The 20,089-nt window shown below is 42.0% G+C and overlaps 1 protein-coding gene across 2 annotated transcripts in view; it reads left to right on the top strand.

The window, feature by feature from the left end:
- CCDC146 (coiled-coil domain containing 146) overlaps positions 1–20,089 on the top strand; it is a 950,534-nt gene that overhangs the window by 593,864 nt on the left and 336,581 nt on the right. For both annotated transcript variants that reach the window (XM_078679302.1, XM_078679310.1), the window contains exon 8: positions 3,189–3,416. In XM_078679302.1, coding sequence (XP_078535428.1) covers positions 3,189–3,416 — 228 coding nt within the window. The remainder of the gene's footprint in view (positions 1–3,188; positions 3,417–20,089) is intronic.

Genomic DNA, 20,089 nt, shown 5'->3' with positions numbered 1-20,089 from the left:
GGGTGCTAGGTTGTAAGTGTGAGGGTTCCCTGCATGAGCAGGATACCCCCTACAAACCCCGTAGTCGATTCTCCAGGCTTTGTAAGTGCAGTCAGCCATTTTTATACATATAATGGCCATGCATCATTACGCGATGGTTAACTATATAGTGACTGTGCCGAACCTGGACGCGTTTGGTATCCAACATTTCTGATGGATACATCTGCTTGTGGATTCCTCACCTTATGAATATCCCCTGCACCAGCATTCGGCGGAAATTTTTCTTAGCTCTCCACGCTGACGAGGTCGTCACAATGCCATGGCTCTGCATGCGGCTCCGCATGACGTTACTGGAGCCATAAGAGGACCACGCAGAGTGATAACTTCAGTTTCATTTTTTCCGCGCTGTCAACGCTAACGTGTTTTTCTGGGACTCTCCATACTTCGACTGGATACTTTGTAATTTCGTTTGTAACTATTTCTCTTTTGTCATGTCTACCCCGAGGAAGTCAGGTTTTAACCCTTCTCGAGAGTGCGGTTGACATATGTCAATAACCGACCCGCATGAAGATTCTTTGGTGCTTATCTTCAGACCACGAGACCACATCAGGTGACTTCAGCTCAATCTCCTTCATATAAAGGGACTCCAGAGCAGGCATTGACGGGAGCCTTTGACGCCACGTGTGGCGCCGCTACCGAAGATGCGCTCGAGGAGAGAACCGCAGAGATTATTGGAAGAGGAGCAGTATCAGGCTGAAGAGAGGGAGGAAGGGGAAGTGTATGACACAGAAGATGTGTTTGAAGTCTTGTGTGAGGCAAGTGGACTTAACACTTCTCCGGAGTGGGACTTTGCTTCTCAAAAGGCTACCCCCTCGAAGGATGTTGCTCCTTATCATATGGTTATTAGGAAGGCTGCGGAGCTTTTGGATTTGCAGCTTCCTATGGTATAAGCCTAATCTTCTCATGGAAGTTCTTCATTCTCCGTCTTCGTTGGTTGAACCACTTTTACCATTTAATGATGTATCGACTTGCTGTTGCCAATGCTTGTTGACTGTCCTCCAGAGATCTTTGGGCTACAAGAAGCTTCAGCCTCCAGCATCTCTTCGTACCAAGATCTTCATCCTCACCTAATCGTCTGCCCCGTGGGCCTGTATCTTTGGTGAGCTGCTAGAGGTCCTCTTGCGACTCCTGAGCCTTTGACCTGTGGGTCCTCTTGAGGGTCTTCTTTGGCTCCAGTGGGCTCCCCAACTTGCCTGGGACCTGATCTGACTCTCCTGCACATGGTGAGTCCCTTGGACCTTGCTGGTCCCAACGCTGCACCTTTTTTGTTTACCACGTCTGTTGCTTCTGCCAAGGGTTGTTGGTCCTCTCACCCGACACCGACCCCCTGGTTCTTGACTTTTGATGTGGGGCAGCTCTTAAACGGCTCCTGATCGCCCACAGCATCACCTGGTCCCCACAACTGCAGCGACAAGGTCACTGTCATTACTCCTGCCTCTTCCGTCATCGATGGTCATTGGTCTTCCATCCTCCTGGTCACTTCCGAGTGGCATAGACTCGTCCCCTCTGCTTGCAGGTACTCCTCTTGTAGAACCCAGCCTTGGATTCCAACAAACTCTTTCATCTTCTTCACCAGTCGCATCTTTTCTGAAGTCCTCCATTGTGGCCTACAGTGGTTTCTGACGTCACTTCGCACCTATGCACCCGGCTTCCCTAGTGTAGGTATCCTGGTTCCTGGGGGATCCACCAGTGGGGTCACTCTCCAATCTCATGTCTTCCACAGGGTTTTTTCAGGGTCCACTGGGAAGGGTCCTTCTTCTTAAAAACTGCAACTGTGACTTTCCCATTGACTTGCATTGAATACGCAGCTGTATGTCCACTCTTCACACAGCCTCCGTGGGGTTCCTGGGTACATACCTTAGGTGGTTCCTTGGGTCCCCAGCTCTTCTGAGTCTTCTGGTCCAAGTCCCTGACTTCGGTCTCAGTTCACATTCCCTTACCTTAGCATATGATTTGGTCTCCCCCTGGAGACTACGGGGTATTTGTGTTTACTTACCTGTTTTACATTTGAAATATTGTGTGTATTGTGTTGATATCTCCTGATAGGAGATATGCCAATGTGTTAGTGGGTGTGTATGATAAATATACTTATTTTTATAACTACACTGCTACGTTCTTTTTCGTTGAGCCTACACTATATGATTAGTTCTGGTAAACAAGCTGCTTAACACTCCTTCTGGACTAAGCCTGAAGGTTTCTCTCTACAGCTACCACTTAGAGAGCTTTCTGTGGTTGGCTAAGACCACTAACATCACCATAAGGGTTGTCTGGATTAGTGCAAGGTGCTTCACTTAAATAAGTGTGCACCATATACTAAGCCAGCCACCTACACACATGTATATCTTGCTCTGCTGAACCTCGAAGGACCATCTTAATAAACATTCTTCAATGCAGAAACTTTTTTCTGTATTAAGTAGTCTGAGATGCTACTAAGGTTAGGCGGACATATGTATGGGTTGTAACTAAAGAGGGGCATTGGGAAACGGAATGGCTAACATGACATGTTACTAAATCTGTGTAAATTGGGAAATCTTGCATTTTCTTTCAGATAACTCAAAGGTGTCGATTCTTGCTGTTCAGTAATAGATTCAACCAAGTGTATAAATAAATTAAACTGTGGAGAAGAAAACGTTTCTAACCTGAATCAAAATCGTTCTTAACTTCTGTCTCATCCTAAATGCATAGTTTGTAATCCATTGCCACACCATTGTCTTCCTGCTCTAATACAAAAACGTCTAAAAACGCGCTGTCCTAAGACAGGCGTTATGTTTTATAGGCCATGTGAAAGGACACAGGAGATTCGGTAAACTAGTTCCTTATGTTATTGAAAGCATACTAATTATTGCTTTTAAATACAGTCAAAATGCTAACATGATGTTGACTTGTACAGACAAGACAATGAATCCAAAGAAATACTCAACGTTTGAGATTCAATAATTGTTTTCTTAGTTAATGATTTTAATAAATTCATTCTAGTTCAGCGGTCATTTTAGGTTACATGAGCTGCATAGTTCTTTGTATCCCCCTGGCAGCAGTGGGGAATGGACAAATGGCAAACATTTAGAAGAATAATATCCCTGCGCAATTGTGTTTTATTTTCTATTGTTCACACTTTGGAACGTTTGTGATCTTTTATTGTTACCTCTTAGAGACACACAGAAGAAAAAAATGACTTTTGATGAGCAGTGCCAAGAGTTGGTTAACGGCATCCGACAGACAGATTTCAAAACTAAAAAGGCACTGGAGGAGAAGGAAGAAGAAATGAAGGAGCTAGAGCAAAAGAGAGCGTTACTTGAAAGCAAGGAGCAAGAATTCAACCAGCTAACCAAATTGTCAGAAATAGCCAAAGAAAATGAAGCAATATCCTTGGGGGACAGGTTAGTTTTGGAGTGAATTTCTACATCTGGTGTTACATAGTGTAAGTTTGATATTTTTTGTATTCAATTTCACTATTGAATGAGGCGTGTGTGCTATGTAAAATATACATGTATTGTGTCATTGGGAGGCACCATACCTACATAGAATGAAAAGCTTGTGGGGTGTGTCCTTGTCCTTTATTACTGCAGATATTTGTAGGATTTTCATTATGATTGCCTCTCATAGAATATCCTCTTTTCTATCTGAGAACATGTATGTACACATAGCCTCTAGTTGAAACCTGTTCTCTGAGCTCCTTCATTGGGTGTGCACATATGACATGTCTGTTACACACAATAAAGGCATTGGGAAAATCTGAGTAAATGTGAGGGGGTGTAGTTAAAATGTTCCATCAAAAGAGTTTTGTTAGTTCTTCCTGTCTGTATATTAATCACATTCCAATCCACAGACCAAAGGTTTATTTTTATTTTTATAATGTAAGTAAATATACACTACAGAAACAAGTCACATTTATCTCAGATTGAGTTCGTTTGAGCAGCACAAGCCTCATCAACAAATCAATTAAGCAGTCCTATATTATCCATTCCATCTTCCCTGGCACCCCCCATGGTACAGGAACATAACATCTGTGCCATTCAAGGAACTATGTAGCCCACCTGCGTACTGTAAATACCATAGCGGTTCTTTTCCGCCACTCAATATGTACATCTCCTTGGGCTTACTCAACATGACGCATTACCGAGATGTGGTGTCAAAAAGTATGACTTGAGAGGGTCTCAGGTATACCTGGGTCTGGAGGCCGGGGCATTGTTGCATCACAGACCTTAAGATAATAAACCTCAGTTTACTGGCAGAGCACTAGAAATGCACGTTTATATGTTAGGCAATAAGTGGGGCGATCTTGGATCATCAAATAATGCCTTACAGTAGAATTGCAGCTATTTACATTTATTTAAGCACTCTTAAGGTTCAGGTGTGCATTACATTCACCATATATGAACACATAATAATCTAAATCTCTCTATCACACGTTTTGACATATTGTGTGACGCCCCTTGACTGGCATTCTTCAAAGCACAGTGAGAGCACTTACTGGATTTTGTTGTCAACGAATGTGAAGGAGGTCTGAGGGTTTCGCAAGGTTGGATGCAAACCCTGGTGGCACCCCCACTCAGTGGTCCCAAGTCCCCGGACACCAAATCAGGCGGTGCAGTTACACCACCTTAGTGATCATCATTCTGAAGCTGGATTCTGGGTCATTTTAGGCTTCTTGTGGTCCCTTTTTAAAAACAAAATAGTGTTAGACTTGCTACCAAACTGGCCACAGTACCTCATCTATCAATTTTGCCTAGTCCAAGATGCCACAAGGTGTGAACCTACACTTAACAAATACGCGCTATGGTATATTGTGTATGACATGCTATCTGAGTTTTACAAATGTTGGTGATACTGGTCTGCAACATGGTTTTCTGTTTAACAATGATGTTAAGGAAATGACATTGCTATCAGAAGTTCACTTCATATGTACTGAATGAGAGTTGTAGAAGGCTATGTTAACATTTATCCTAGAAAATCAGCTGTCCACATGGAACGAAATGTCCGCCTTTGTGTTAGGCCTTTCCTGTGAAAAATATGTCAGGAAAATCATGAGGTGTAGTTCTGAGGGAGACCTGCAGTGCTACAGACTGTTTCAGTGTATCTCTGAATGAGCTACTGTGTATTGTGACACGTTCATAAAATGTCAAAACCTCTCTGTTTAGGGGCTTCCTATGTACTCCAAACCTCTGGGGGCTCTCTGAAACTCCATTGGGAGAGCACCAAGCGAATAATGAAGGCAGACTCGTATGCTTGCATTCAAACACTTACTGGGCTTCTAACCAGTGCTTACCTGCCATCATGTCTTTTCATTGTGAGCAAATGATGGGGTCCTGTTGTGCACTTGTCGTTCCCTTTCACCAGAAGAAAGATACAGGCTCCAGTTTTGGGCATCTCATGCACTGCTCTTCCACCTGGTAGGTTGATCCTATCCATCTATTGGTGCTCAGGGTATTACATTTGTCCATACTTTGTGATTTCTAAAACTGCCAACATGGAGGGTGACATGGACAGGAATGCCAGTCTATGCTGGCAAAAGGGCCTCCAGGCTCAATTGGTTATGTTGATCTGCTTCATCAAGGTTTCCTTGAGTATTTTTCACTCCTCTAATTTCCCTTTGATTTTCTCTGCTAACTAGTAGTGCCTGTTAATCTACTTTGTCCATTTTATCCACTCAATGGCCTGGCTATTGCTTTCATCTGGGAGCTCCTTCTTCTTTGTTCCTACCATTGAAAATGGATGTTATGTCCTGCAGTAATGGACAACTTGATTTGCTAGTTGACATACTGGCAATTTCTGATTTCCTCCTTTGCTACCTATAATGGAACACCAAATAAATAAGTTGATCCATTTATGCTCAGTTGGATCAGCAACATCTCTATTCCCCATGTGTTTTTTCCATGCTGAGTCCATCAGTCCAGACATTAGATCTTAGGTTACTAAGCTGGGTCAATGTCTTCCCTTTCCCTGATCAGTTCACATGCTGCTCACACCAGACAACCATGATCATGACTTCTTGGAACCTGACTCTTCACATTCACAGTGCTGATATTTCTGCCCGCCTGCCTTGGGATGCTCTGTGGAAATGTGCCTTTTAATGAGCACACTGGTGCAGGGTACACCCATATCGTGTCCACGGGTCCATAGACCAACAAAATGGAGATTGGCACTGAAGTTGGAATTCAAAGCACAAGTTTATTAATCACTCATGAGTGGGACTACGTCCATACAATACCCTCAAGTGTTCCAGGAGGTAGTGCATTGAATACACAGGCCATGGTGCTTATTTACAGAGTGTGTTGCAGAGTAAGCATGTAGTTACAAATAGAAGGTACAGGGCTTCACAGAAATAGTTACAGCCAGACATGGGCAGATGAGTAATCACTTGGTCAGCAAAGTGGAAGGAGGCACAGAATTGTTCACAGCAGCACAAAATATCTGACAATTACATCTTGGACCAGGTGCATTTCAGCAGCTACAGGCCTTTTCTCAGCATGTGCTTTGCTTTGGCTCAGTACAGAAGGAGTTAACTAAAGTTGATGACACAAGCCGAATAGAAGGGCAAGCAACAGTGAAGACAGAAGAATTACATAGCTAACAAAATGGATGCCACAAACAATATGGCTTCAGCTTATGCTAACAGAAAACAGAGACAGCCGGCAGGGTAGCACAGCAGGGAGGTCTTCTTGGAGAACAGTCAGTTACATAATGCACAATGCTCTAGGTTAAAAGTCAGTCTTGTCCATTATTCCCCTCTTACTTCCTAAGAGTTTGTGTACATTAAATTGTGGTTCTCCATAGTGCCTTGTGATTCAAGGATTCTCAAGAACTTGTGCAAGACTAGGCTCACTGCCAATAGTAACCAAACCCCTCTTACCTCTTCTTGAGCCCTGTATTATTTTTTGTGTTTTCTTCCTTATACTTTGTACTTTTCTATTCTAAAGTGACCATTTTTCTCTCTTGCCCATTGGTTTACTTTATTATCCATTTTTTTTTAAATATATTTTTATTGCAGCTTTCAAATTTGTACAAACATTCCGATATTCAATTCAGTTACTCATCTCCTTATATCATAGGCTCCAAAAAGAAGTTGTACACGGCCATTCAGCTCACACCCCGGAGGTCGAGCGGCATCATACAATGGAGCACTAACATCTGACAGGTGTAGAAATGTTCTAATACGGCTGAACCGTTATCAGTACCCAAGACTGCTTTTCTTTCTTCTCAGTTCTCTTGCTCCTCACCCATTTTACTTTATTATCCATATTGAATCTTTCATACATTCACATGCTTGAATCATCACTGTCGTTGAGGTGGGAGCCCCACGGTTCTATCACAAAAGCAAGTAAAGACCTAACCATAGGCTACAATGCAATGAAAAGGTCACTGCATATCATTTTGTAAAAAAGAGCCAAACTTGAGTTATAACCCTTCAGGCAACAGCATCCTGTAGAGCACACCCACGAGAGGCTGAGTCCCTCAGATTTTCTACTGCATGTCGTGTGACAGAGAGTATCCCTAAGCTCTGCTCAGTGTTTCTCTTCACAAAGTTATATTTCTTCTGTTAGCTGTTCACCATGTGCGAAACTTCAAAAAAGTGGCTCTTCAGATCATGTGGATCATATGGTAAGAAGAAACTTCATATTGATGACTCCAACGAGTACGGTGTATATATATATATATATATATATATATATATATATATATATATATATATATATATATATATATATATATATATATATATATTATACTGCGAGTTCTCACACCTCTGTGAAAAAAACCTATAAAGAGAGACAAATCTCAAGAGTCTCCTGAAGGCAATAGGAAGATGTTCAAGAAGTCTCACCACAAGCCCTCCTCACAAAAAAGGAAAACATCCATTTCCTGCTGAGGCTAAATCTGACCCTCCATCTCCATCCTATTTGGCATTAAAGCCTGTGAAATCTTCATATTCCTCACTGCCAAAGATTAAGATCTCCATTAAATCCTCATTGTCGAAGGTAGCGCTGTCAAAGACTTCGTTGGTGCAAAAATTGCCTATGGACCATATTTAGCCTCCGTCGTCTTTGACTCTTTCGTCGTCAGCTAATCTACTAGCGACAAAAGCTGCATCGCTGCCAAAAGCTGGACTGGCGAAGAAAACAACACCATCTGCAACAACATCGCCGGTGGCATCTGTACCGTCGGCGAAGATTTCTGCACTGCTGACGACCACAACCTCATCCACGATGACGACCACTGCATTGATGGCCTCGGAGACGACACCCTCGTCACCAGTCCTTCCGATTTCTTAGCCGGTGTTATGGTCATCACCGCTGCCACCGTTTACGAGAACCTCGCTGACGTTTTATATAATGAAACCTTCCACCTTGCCTTTTACTCCTATTTTGGCACTGTCTACATTCTCGTCGATGACACTGTTGACGAGGCGTTTTCTTCAGGATCCTACTCTAATTTCGCCTTTGCCTCCAAGTACTCTTTTAGAGGAGTCAGATGATGATGGATTGTTTGGACCAGCACATAGTCCATTACAACTTCATGGTAAATGTGAAGATGATGACAAAAACAACTATAATAATGTGTATTATGCTCAGAAATACCATCACCTGTGCTATGTTAGCAGAACCTTGGAACCCATTCACCAACCCATGGTTCAGCTTCTTGTAGCATTTGTGCGGGATTTGCAAGCCATGTTGCAGGACTATCATACTCACTTTCCCTCACCAGCAGGAGTGCCACCACCACCACCTCCTCCACTGGCATGTCCTCTTCCGATGCCTCCTCACACGCCTAGAATAACACCAATTTTGCAAACCGCTAGCCCACTAGGACAAGATCAAATCTTCCTCCGATGAGGAAGCGGAGGAGGGTGAAATTCAGGACACTCAAACACTTGGCAATGAGTGGGACGATTATCTAATTCCCACACCTTCCCCTCCAGCTCCTCATCCGGCAGACTCCCCACCAAAGGACATAGGCGGTTTCCACGCTTTGATGGAAAGAGCTGCTTCAAGATTTCAGCTTCCCATGACAGCAAAGCAATCTTACTGCTTTCTTTATGACTTATGACTAATCAAGAAGAATGGTGAGCGATACCTATCATCGATCAGATATGGAATGAGGACGTGAAGGTGATAAAGACACCAGCAACTGTAACCGGAGTTCCCCGGATTGATTCAAATTATAAGGACTAGGCTGACTCACATGCATGTTTGGTAGGACATCCAAAGGCAGACTCTGTAATAACTCAAACTGCACAGCGTCGATCTAAAAATCCTTTGGTTAAATCGGGACTGGTACATTCCTCTATTAAAATACACCTTACTGCTATCTCACGCTACAGGTGTTCCTCTTCTTCATTGTCTTTGTTCTACTTGCATTGTTAAACAGTTAATTAATTGTGGGTTTCTAAAGCGCTAGAATCGACTCCCGAAGGAGTATCTCTGCGCTGTAGACCGCAGGGGAACCCGTCCTGGCTTTCCCTGTGAGATGGTCCCTACTGGGTATGTCCAAGGTGAAACCAGGCATCCCCGGCGTATGTGGGGGGCCGTTGTGGAGATAAGGCAAGCTAATGCCCAGAGTTGCCGAGTGTGATCCCTGGTTAGAGTAGGCACCGAGGTGAGAATTATCAAGTCCGCTGACCCTGGTCCACGACCCTGCCGCGTCGGGAATTGAACCCTGGTCCCGGGCCGTCCTCTACTTCCGGGTCTGCTGCCTCTAACCAGTGAGCCACACCACTCCACATGAAAGGATTATTCAGAACTTTTTCTCCCATTCGACCTCCTCCACTAGAATGGTGTCTCAATGTAGTCCTTTTGCAACTTAGAAGACCACCACAAGGTGGAGCTAAAATTTCTTAATTGGAAGGTTGCATTACTGTTGGCTCTCACCTCCACCAGGAGAGTTAGTGGAAGTCAAGCTTTCACTGTAAAGGAACCTTATCTACACTTCACTGATTAATATGTTATTTTCTGGACAAATCCAAGATTCATTCCTAAGATTCCATCTTAACAAACCTGTGGTCCATCGCACTTTCTTCCCAAATATGTCCTCACCGGCTGAGAAATCTCTTCACATCCTAGACATCAAACGCTGTCTTAAGTTTTATCTGCAACGAACATAGCAGATTCGAAAGACTGATCAGCTGCCGTTCTCCTATGTTCCTCAAAGACCAGGTTCTTCAGTTACGAAGGCAACCATTACACAGTGGATTGCACTACCATACAGCACTGCGATGTTAAAGCGGGTAAACCGCCGACAGTCAAGACTAAGACACATTGCACTAGAGCAGTATTTTCCTCTGCTGCTCTTTTTGCTGGTGTCCTGGTAGACAAAATATGCTGAGCTGCAATGTGAAAGAGCACATATATTTTAACACAGCATTACAGCCTGGATGCAGCTGTGGGACAAGCGGTCTTACATCATCTGTTCCAATAAGGTAAGCCTCTAGTCAAGGAGGTATTTCTGTTTTGCTTCATGTAATCATTTAATGGTACATATATACAGCAGTTGTTAAATGTCATATATATATATATATATATATATATATATATATATATATATATATATATATATATATATATAACGCTTCAAATTTTCTCACTTTGGCAGAAAAACAGCACTCCAGAGGGTCAGGTCCAAAAGTTTCTTTAATCAGGAACCACACAACAAACGCGTTTCGGTGTTTAGCCTTTCGTCAGTGTCAGTGACCCTGTACACATTAGCTGTCAATAAAGTTACTCAACATAGTGGAAATGGAGAAGGGACTAACCCCTCTGCAAATATCACAGCGCCATCTTGGAGTGTATATTCTCACATTGTATTCACATACAAATTATGTCACCGTAGATCGGTTCATATGAGCATGCAGAGGGTATACATACATTATCTGATGGAACATACCAAACAATCTAGCCGTGGATCGGCTGATGTCCCTCCTTACTTTATCCACCTAGTTGTAAACTTGATAAATCACAGCGAAACTGAAAATCATTACTATAGTCCATTACTTTACATCATAATCAACAGTGTGCAGCTAAACTCAAGGTTCACTTAAAAGGTTCCACAATTTCATTAGTTATTAGATCTTATAACTCATGTTATCCCTGTACCCAAAATCATACAAAAGGGGATAAACAATACATGTGGAAATCAATGATTCTTATATCAGAATCGCCAAGCAGCATGTTAGACAATATGTCATACAGTTTACTCTATTCACTTCCCTAAGTGGACTGCCATCTCTTCCCCACTGTTTAATCCTCTAGGGTGTTTAGTCGATAGATCTATAATATATTTCAACTCTAGCCTGCGCAGCCGCCTGAGACGGTCCCCTCCCCTAGCTTTCAATGGTACAGAGTCCAATCCAAAATACTGCAGCTTGCTCCTATCCTTCCCTTGCAGTTCCGCAAAATGCCGAGCTACCGGATAGGCCGGATCCGCTTTATCGATAGCTCGTAGATGTTCCAGTATTCTCATTTTTAATTGGTTGATCGTACTCCCAATGTAGCTTAAGCCACATGGGCAGACCAAGCAATAAACTACATAGGAGGTACCGCACGTGATGAATTTTTGTATTTTCATGGTCTTCACTGTATCGGGTATATCGTATGTGAGGACCCTTTTACTACCTGCACAGGCCTTGCAGCGGCCACAGGGATAGAATCCCTTCATTTCCCTTAAGGTATTGGTCTTAGGAGTGGGTTTCTCTAGATGGCTTCTCACCAGCATATCCTTTAGTGACCTCGCTCTACTGAAGGTCACCAAGGGATGCGGTGGTAAGTCGTCCTTCAGCACACTATCCGTGAGGAGAATGTGCCAGTTCTTCCTCAACATTGCTCTCAATTGATTAGCCTCAGATGAATATGGGGTTATCATCCTGAATTTCCCTCTTTTTTGGTGGGGTCACTGCTAGGAGGTTTTTTACCTAAAAGATCTGTTCTCAGGATTCTTCTCACCTTCTTAAGAGTGTTTTGTAGCAGCTTATCATCATACCCTCTAAGACTAAATCGTACAGGGCATTCCGAGGCAGCCGCCTCGAAATCCTGATCTCTCGAGCTGTTTCTACGAAGTCTTAGTAGTTCCCCATAAGGTATGCTTCTGACCAACTGGGGTGGATGACTGCTGCTGGGGAACAGAATAGAATTGCCAGCAGTTTCTTTTCTGAAAAGTGCGGTATGCACCTGACCGCTGTCAATGAACACCCTCAGATCCAAAAAGTCCACTGCCACTGGACTAATGGATCCTGAGAAGTGCAGGTTATAATCCTTGCTATTCAGGATTTCAATGTATCCTTCCGCCGTATTCACTGCCCCTTGCCACACAATGAATAGGTCGTCTATATAGCGGTACCAGCGTACAACCTTACCACTATCCTGTCCCACCTTGCAGCTCCTGGGCACCTGCTCCTCCCACCAGCCAACGAACAAGTTTGCATAGCTGGGGGCAAAGCAGGTGCTCATCGCCGTCCCAGATCTTTGTTTGAACAGTTGTTCTTCAAACAAAAAGATATTACTGGTGAGGCAGAATTCCGCAAATTCCAATATCATCATGTTAATCTGCGCAAAGCGCAGTTGTCGTTGGTCTAGGTAGTGCCGTACTGCATTTAAGCCATGTCGATGTTCTATACATGTATAAAGACTGGTAATGTCCAGCACCATCAATAAGTAATCAGAGTCCCAGGTCATGTTCTCGATCTTGTTTAGGAAGTCCTTGGTATCCTGGATATGGGACTCTAGATTCACTACAAAAGGGAACAGGACATTGTCCATAAATCGGGACAGGTTTTCAGTGAGGCCGTTGATAGAGGAAACAATTGGTCGACCAGGTGGACATACACTGTTCTTATGCAGTTTCGGGAGGTGATAGAAGGTGGGGGTCAACGGAGTGCCACTTCGCAGGAAAAGATGCTCATCCCTGCCAAGCATAGACAGGTCATACCTTTTTCGAATTAGGAAATCATACTCCTTGATGCTTTGCTGGTATGCTTCATTGCTACTCGCCATATAATATTTCTCATCCGATAACTGTCTAGTTGCTTCTTGTCAATAATAGTCTCTACTGAGAAGAACCACGTTTCCTCCTTTATCGGAGGGTTTCACTACGATGGTGTCGTCGTTCATTAGACCTTGCAACGCCATCCTCTGGGCATCCGTAATATTACGACTACTCGAATTTGTAGCCTTTCTATACCTCAGCAGATCATTGGTCATTGCCTCAGTAAAAACATCTATCGCATCCCACGGTGCTTGTGGGACGAAGACAGAAACCAGTTTAAAATGGCTTTCTTCCCTCTCCTGGTCCACTCCTTGTAGCACCGCTCGCTGAGCCATATTAGTAGTGCTTGGATCCGAATCTTGTTCCAATCTTAAATCCTCAAGGGCCTCCAAACCAGGTAAGTCCCTACTGCTTAACATGTCTGTTGCTGTTAATCTGGCTCCTTTTTTGGTTAGGTCTTTAATATGTGGTCTCAGCTTGAAGTGTTTATGAAGTTTCAACTTCCGCGTGAAACGAAAGAGGTTAATTTGAGTCTGGGTGTACTCCAAGCTATTATTGGGGCAAAATGTAAGGCCTAGGCTTAAGAGTTCCATTTCTGTGTCCGTCAATAACCTTTGAGTGAGATTGACCACGGTCAAATTGGTCACATCTCCTTGCTCATAATTGGTTATTTCTTCTTGTTGCGGCTGGACCAGGCCGGAGCTTTTGCTCTTCCTTTTCCTCTTACTGCTGCCCCCTGCCCTTCTGGTCTTCCTGTTGCGGCCTCGGGTGGTTTGTTCTTCCCTCCTCGTAGCCACGACTGTCTTATTATTTTGAATTCGTCGTGAAAAGGGGTCGCACTACCCCTACCCCTTTGATTGATCTTGGGGTCAAGTTGGTCATCACTGGATTTGTTCTCTGTTGCCTCAGATTCAGAGGTTACCGCATCAGGATCTGTTGCTAGTTGCGTATTCTGGCGGAGTGCCGTTCTAGGAGCGTCGAACTTCTTCACAAAAGTCAGTACGCGACCCTGTAGATAGTCATTTTCGTCGCGGTCATATTTCTCCTGCTTCCTGACTTTTATTTTCTGTTCATACTTTGTTAAACGGGATTTCATCAACCCCTTAAGTTCCAACACTTTGTCTGCTTCTTCCTCCTTGTCCAGCTCTTCCTCCAGGATTTTAATCTCTGCTAAAACCTTCTCCCTGTCACTCCAGGCATATTTCACGAGAATCTTCAATGTTCCCTCACAATATAGGGCTGTATGTTCCGCCCAGTCTGTGAGTAATTGAGGGTCAGGGTGTTCATAAGATGGCACAGTGTACACCCTCAAGCCTCGAGGCACCCGATGTTCTTCAATATAGCTTGTCAGACTTGTTGCATCCCACCACTTGCGAACTTCTCGTTCGTAAAGTCTCTCAAGTTTAGTCATTTTGTCTTTCAATTTGCTGCTTTGTGGCTCCGCTGCTCTCGCTGTTGATTCAGGCGGCTTATCATGCCGTTTAAACATATCCTTCGCCGCAGCGCGGCGTTCAGTTCCAGAAAACATGCTCTTGCGTACAGTCAAGCTCTTAATCTAATTGCTGGTTCCTCCTCTGTGGATGTTTCTCCCTCCAAGACGCCCTGCCGAAATCTCAGTTGCTCAGTATTGTAAATACAAAGAAAAGGGGCTCACCGGTAGACGTTCGCGTCGGAGACCAGCCCGAACTCCAAACGGTGCGGTCCTTTGCTACAGTTCTCTGGTTTTCCCTCGGCGCCCAAACAGCTGCGGCGGTGCACGCGGAAAGTAAACCGCTCGTTCTCCTCAGAAAGTGCCTTGTGCACTCACGGGCGGGTGCTGGTTGCGGCTTGTGGAACGCCGTAAAACATAACGCTTCAAATTTTTTCACTTTGGTAGAAAAACAGCACTCCGGAGTGTCCAGTCCAACAGTTTCTTTAATCAGGAACCACACAACAAACGCGTTTCGGCGTGTAGCCTTCGTCAGTGTCAATGACCCTGTACACATTAGCTGTTAATAAAGTTACTCAACATAGTGGAAATGGAGAAGGGACTAACCCCTCTGCAAATATCACAGCGCCATCCTGGAGTGTATATTCTCACATTGTATTCACATACAAATTATGTCACCGTAGATCGGTTCATATGAGAATGCAGAGGGTATACATACATTATCTGAGGGAACATACCAAACATTTATATATATATATATATAGATATATATATATATGTATATATATATATATATATGTATATATATATATATATATATATATATATATATATATATATATATATACACAATACTGCTCCCAGCACTTCCTTTCGCCGAACTGCAAGAAAACAGACCACCAGGACAATTGAATGGCAATCTTCTTTATTTCTCACCCCTCAATCTCCATGACGCGTTTCGGGCATCCAGTGCCCTTGTACGCCATGTTTTTTTTATATGCTTTATGAACCAAACACCCACGATAGTAACAGCAAAGAAACACTTTCTTTACTTGGTTATTTTGTGTGAGCTCATTCAAACGCATAGGCTAATGTTGAAACATTTCTCTCCTATTTAACACAATTTGCGAGACAGAGTTGGAAGTATATATTGCATTGTTTTTAAATATATACATGTAAGCTTGCATTTATATTGGTGTATATTCAATAAATATATTAAATAAATCAAACTAATAAATATGTATAAATAATTTAAAATTTACATAGCATCATACATAAATGAATATAAATATAAATATCCAAAATGTGCAAAAACTTTAAATACGGTAAACACATTTCTGCATAATTGCACATTAGCTTTTCCCGCTCTGATTTCTTATTACCAGCATAATACATTATTAATTTTTCATATAATATTTGTGTTATCTTACTATCAGCCTAAATGCTCTTATATTCAAAAACACATAATCAGAGAATGGTTTTATATGGGATCAGTGCATAAGTTTTAATTGAGCAAGAATTTATGTTTTTAAAGTGCTTCCTAAATGTCTGTGCAAAACTTTGTTATTTATGTATTAAAGTGCATAGGGCATACTATATAAATAAATAACTACAAAATAAAAAATATAGTGATGTTCCCCCAAAAAATAAATTCATTGGCTGTTTAAAAAGAAAAGCATTCTATAAATTCTATTTACATTTTTGTTAGCAGCGGGTGAAGTTTATCTATATAGTTGTTAATTGCACATGAAGCTTAAGGAATATATTTGATATTTAAAGAATTCATAAAGTCCTGACATCTTAAATTTACAAATGATTTATATGGATTAAAATCTGTGACTTGAACATCCCAGAAAAACAATACTATTAATCTGTTCGAAATCTTAAAAATCACATATAAATAATCCATATAAAAGAACCTGGTTTATAAAAAGGTGTGCATGTCTTCTGTATTGTTTAATCCATTCGGTATCTTGCTGTCAAGCTCTAAAATAAATTTTGCTTCACGCTGTCTCAAAAGTTTTTCCTGGTTTCCCCCTCTACGTGGGACTGGGATTGCATCAATAACAACATTTGTTAGGCATTTGATATCATTATTGTGGGCTTCTTTAAAATGCTGGGCAACCGGTTAGGCCGATTCATTGTTGATGATTGCTCGTAGATGTTGAAGTATTCTCATGTGCACCTGTAGCTTAGTACTTCCCACAAATCTAAGCCCACAAGTGCACGTGAGAACATATACTGCTCCTCCCAATAGCCTACGTGCAAACATACGTAGCTAGGGGAGAAGCAAGCCCTCATAGCAACACACTGTATCTGTTTGTAGACATCCTTAACAAACAGAAAGTAATTATTATGTAAACACTATGTAATAAGGGCAATTAACATCTTATTATGTTGATGGTATGCACATGGCCTAGAATCTAGGGAGTGCTTAACAGCAGTTATACCCGTTGTATGTTCGATACTGGTATAAAGTGACTCATTGTCCAATGCAATTAAAATCAAATTATCTGTCCATACAATGTCATTGAGTTTGTTTAAAAAGTCACCTGTATCTTTCACATATGAGGGCAACAACTTAACTAGATCTTGCAAGAAATAATCCACATATTCCCCCACATGTTCAGCCATACTATTGATAGCCAAAATTATGGGGCGGCCCGGGATTGGAATAGCATTTTTGTGGATCTTTGGTAAAAGATATAACGAGCCCAGCATCTGTCTTCAATTACCGCAAACCGTGACAGCTGGTAATTGAAGATTTATGACCTTCTCCTGCTCGTGTCCGCACGGAATATGCAGGAAGTGGAGAAACTCAAAAACGTATGGCCTATTGCGAGCTGGCTTGTAAAAACACAGCCATGCGCGGGCCTATTGACATGCAGCAGACATAAATTCCGAACACAATTCACGCGCTTCTCTGGAATGTGTAGGTTAGCTCGCCGAACTGCTCTCTAGGGGACTCTGGCCACACCCACTTCGTGGGATGTAGGCCGAGCCCTAAAAACGGAAGAACATGGTATTTATTGAACATATATTGGTACTCTCCTGTAGTAATTAATCCTTCATGTTTCCAATGTTGCAACTCCTTTTTTATGGTATCCTTCGCTTTGTTGTATTCCCTCATTTTGGTTTTTTCATAGCATTGCTCGTTACTAAGCTGTCGCATAGCTTCCTGTACATAATCTTTTCTAGGCCACAATACTATGTTATCCCCTTTGTCCGATTTTTTATGACAATTTCTAGGTCTTTGCCCAGTTCACCACATTTTGGTAATGTATTCTGTTATGTTTCATCTTCCATTTTTAGCAGTTAACTTGTATATGCAGTTTTTTTATATCCTCTGTCACCCGTTCATGGAAGATGTCAACTGCGTCTTTAGGCATGATTGGCAAGAATGTAGATTTAGGTTTATAGGGGCTTTCACCTGCTCCTTGCTGAAGTAAATTTATTTTTTGTAATCTCTGTTGAGTTGAATTTACAGATTCTTGTTCTTGGCTATTGTCATTTGACTCATTGCTTAAATCATGCATGGTTAGAAGTGTCTGTATATCTGATACTTGTAATCTAGGCGGATCGTTAGTTTCTGTGGGCTGTGTATTTCTAGCTTTATCCAGTCCTGTTTTTATAGTAAAAAATGTCTTTAGTTTTAGTTTACGTATAAAACAAAACACATCCACTCTTGTGTTAGCATAATCAAAGTTGCTCTCTGGACAGAAATTCAATCCTAAGGCCAGCAATTGTTCTTCAGCCTTGGTTAGTGTGGCTGATGACAGATTTATAATGGTTTTCTCTTCAGAAGCTATTTCTTGCGCCATTGATTCCTTTTCTTTTCTTTCGGCTTCACATTGAAGCGTACTGCGCCGCGCTCTTCTGATTATGTTCTGCCTTTTTCTATTGGCTTCTTTTCTTTTCTTGGTCTCAGTTTGTCTGCGTTCCTCCACTAAATAATCAATCTCTTCTCCAAGGCTGAGGATTGTTTTATTTGTTATGCTTTCAACATTTTGTCCTTCCATACTAGAATCACTAGTTACTGATTCGGTATCAGTGCTTGAAACAGTTACATCATTATTTGTTGTTAGTGAGCTACCCACAATGTTCGCTTTAGCTTTGCCACTGAATTTTTTGGCATTTTCCTATTTCTGGGCAAATGTATACATTTGGCCTAGCTCGTAGTCGGCCTGGTGGCGCGCAAATTTGTGTACTTTTCTCACCTTTATTCTGTCTTCATGCTTCTTTAATTGTTCGATTATTTCATTCCATTTTGCAGCAATTAAGTCTTTTTTATCAGATTTACTTAGTTCTTTATTGATGTTTTCAATTTCAGTTAGTAATGTTTGACAATCTATTGCAGCATATTTAATTAAAATATGTACTAAATTCATCGAAGCCGCCAAGTTATTTTAACCCCATTCTCTAAGCATATGGGGATTGGGGTTGTCAAAACTTGGAGCAAGAAGTATTCTTAGTCACCACGGTACTCTACCAACCTCCACATACTTTGTCAGAGACTTATGCTCCCACCACTTTATTTCATTTTTCATGTTCTTTTCCAGGTCTTTTAAGAGTAATTTGATGTCATTGCCAGAGTTCATTTCAATCGTTCTTGTGTTCTGTGCATTTACGTTCACTTTAGGTTGACTACCTACTGGCGGTCGCCAGTAGGTAGTTATAGTTAGGACCTAGTTTCCAAAGAAAAAGCATTTTTTGACTTGCCGATTACTTTGGCGTTGTTTGACCAATTTTCATGACATTCTCCAAAAGAAGTGTCAAGGTAGGTTCTGGTTGTCATGGAAAGTTTGGGGGTGATCTGTGCAGTGGGGACCAAGGATTTGGTGTGCGAAATAAGGGTGCATTAGTAATGTCAATTCCCATAGGAGCTTTTAGCCACAGCTACAGCTCGAACTGCTGAACAGACTAACACCAAATTTTGGCAGGGAGGTAGATGTTGGTTAAAGGAAGGGCCTTTTGCTTATTTGGTGTAAATCCGTTCAGTTGCTGTTGAGAAATTAAAGTTTAAAATCATAGTGATATCTTTGGCCGCGGAGATTTCGCTGTGGTTACACGATTAATGGCAAATACACGCACCAATGGGAATGCACTGATTGGCTGGACGAAACCTGAACAGAAGGTTGCAGCTGCCATTTTATTGCTCGGGAACGGTTCCCGGGGCTGAAAATTTATGAAACCGCTAACAAAAGGGGTCAGATTAGAGGTACTCTGACCCCATGTTTGAGGAAGGGGGGTGTTTGTGACAAAGGTTGTGTGTCCAAAATAGATTTTTTTAATCACATGCGATATTTGCGACGACACCGCGACCACCAGCATGGCCCCCCCATGCATCATTGCGGGGACATCGCGACTATCAACATCGTCGCGAATATTGGTGGAATTATAAAAAAAAGAAATCAGGGAATCATTAATATGCATTGTTAATGAGATACTGAGATTTTGATAAATGTTTTTATAGAGTTATTTATATAGTGAGTTATGTACGGTGATGGTTAGAATTAATTTTATAGTTATCATTTTTTTATGTGGTGGTGGCTACTGAATTCTTGCTTTTGCTTTCCGCTTTCGCAACGTAATTTGCGATTACCAACATCATCGCCATATCTAGCCTCTCCCTTGAAAACAGACAATAGG

Source organism: Lissotriton helveticus, chromosome 1_1 (assembly GCF_964261635.1).
Source record: "Lissotriton helveticus chromosome 1_1, aLisHel1.1, whole genome shotgun sequence".
NCBI classification, from domain to species: domain Eukaryota; kingdom Metazoa; phylum Chordata; class Amphibia; order Caudata; family Salamandridae; genus Lissotriton; species Lissotriton helveticus.
This window is presented reverse-complemented; position numbering and strand designations above follow the sequence as displayed.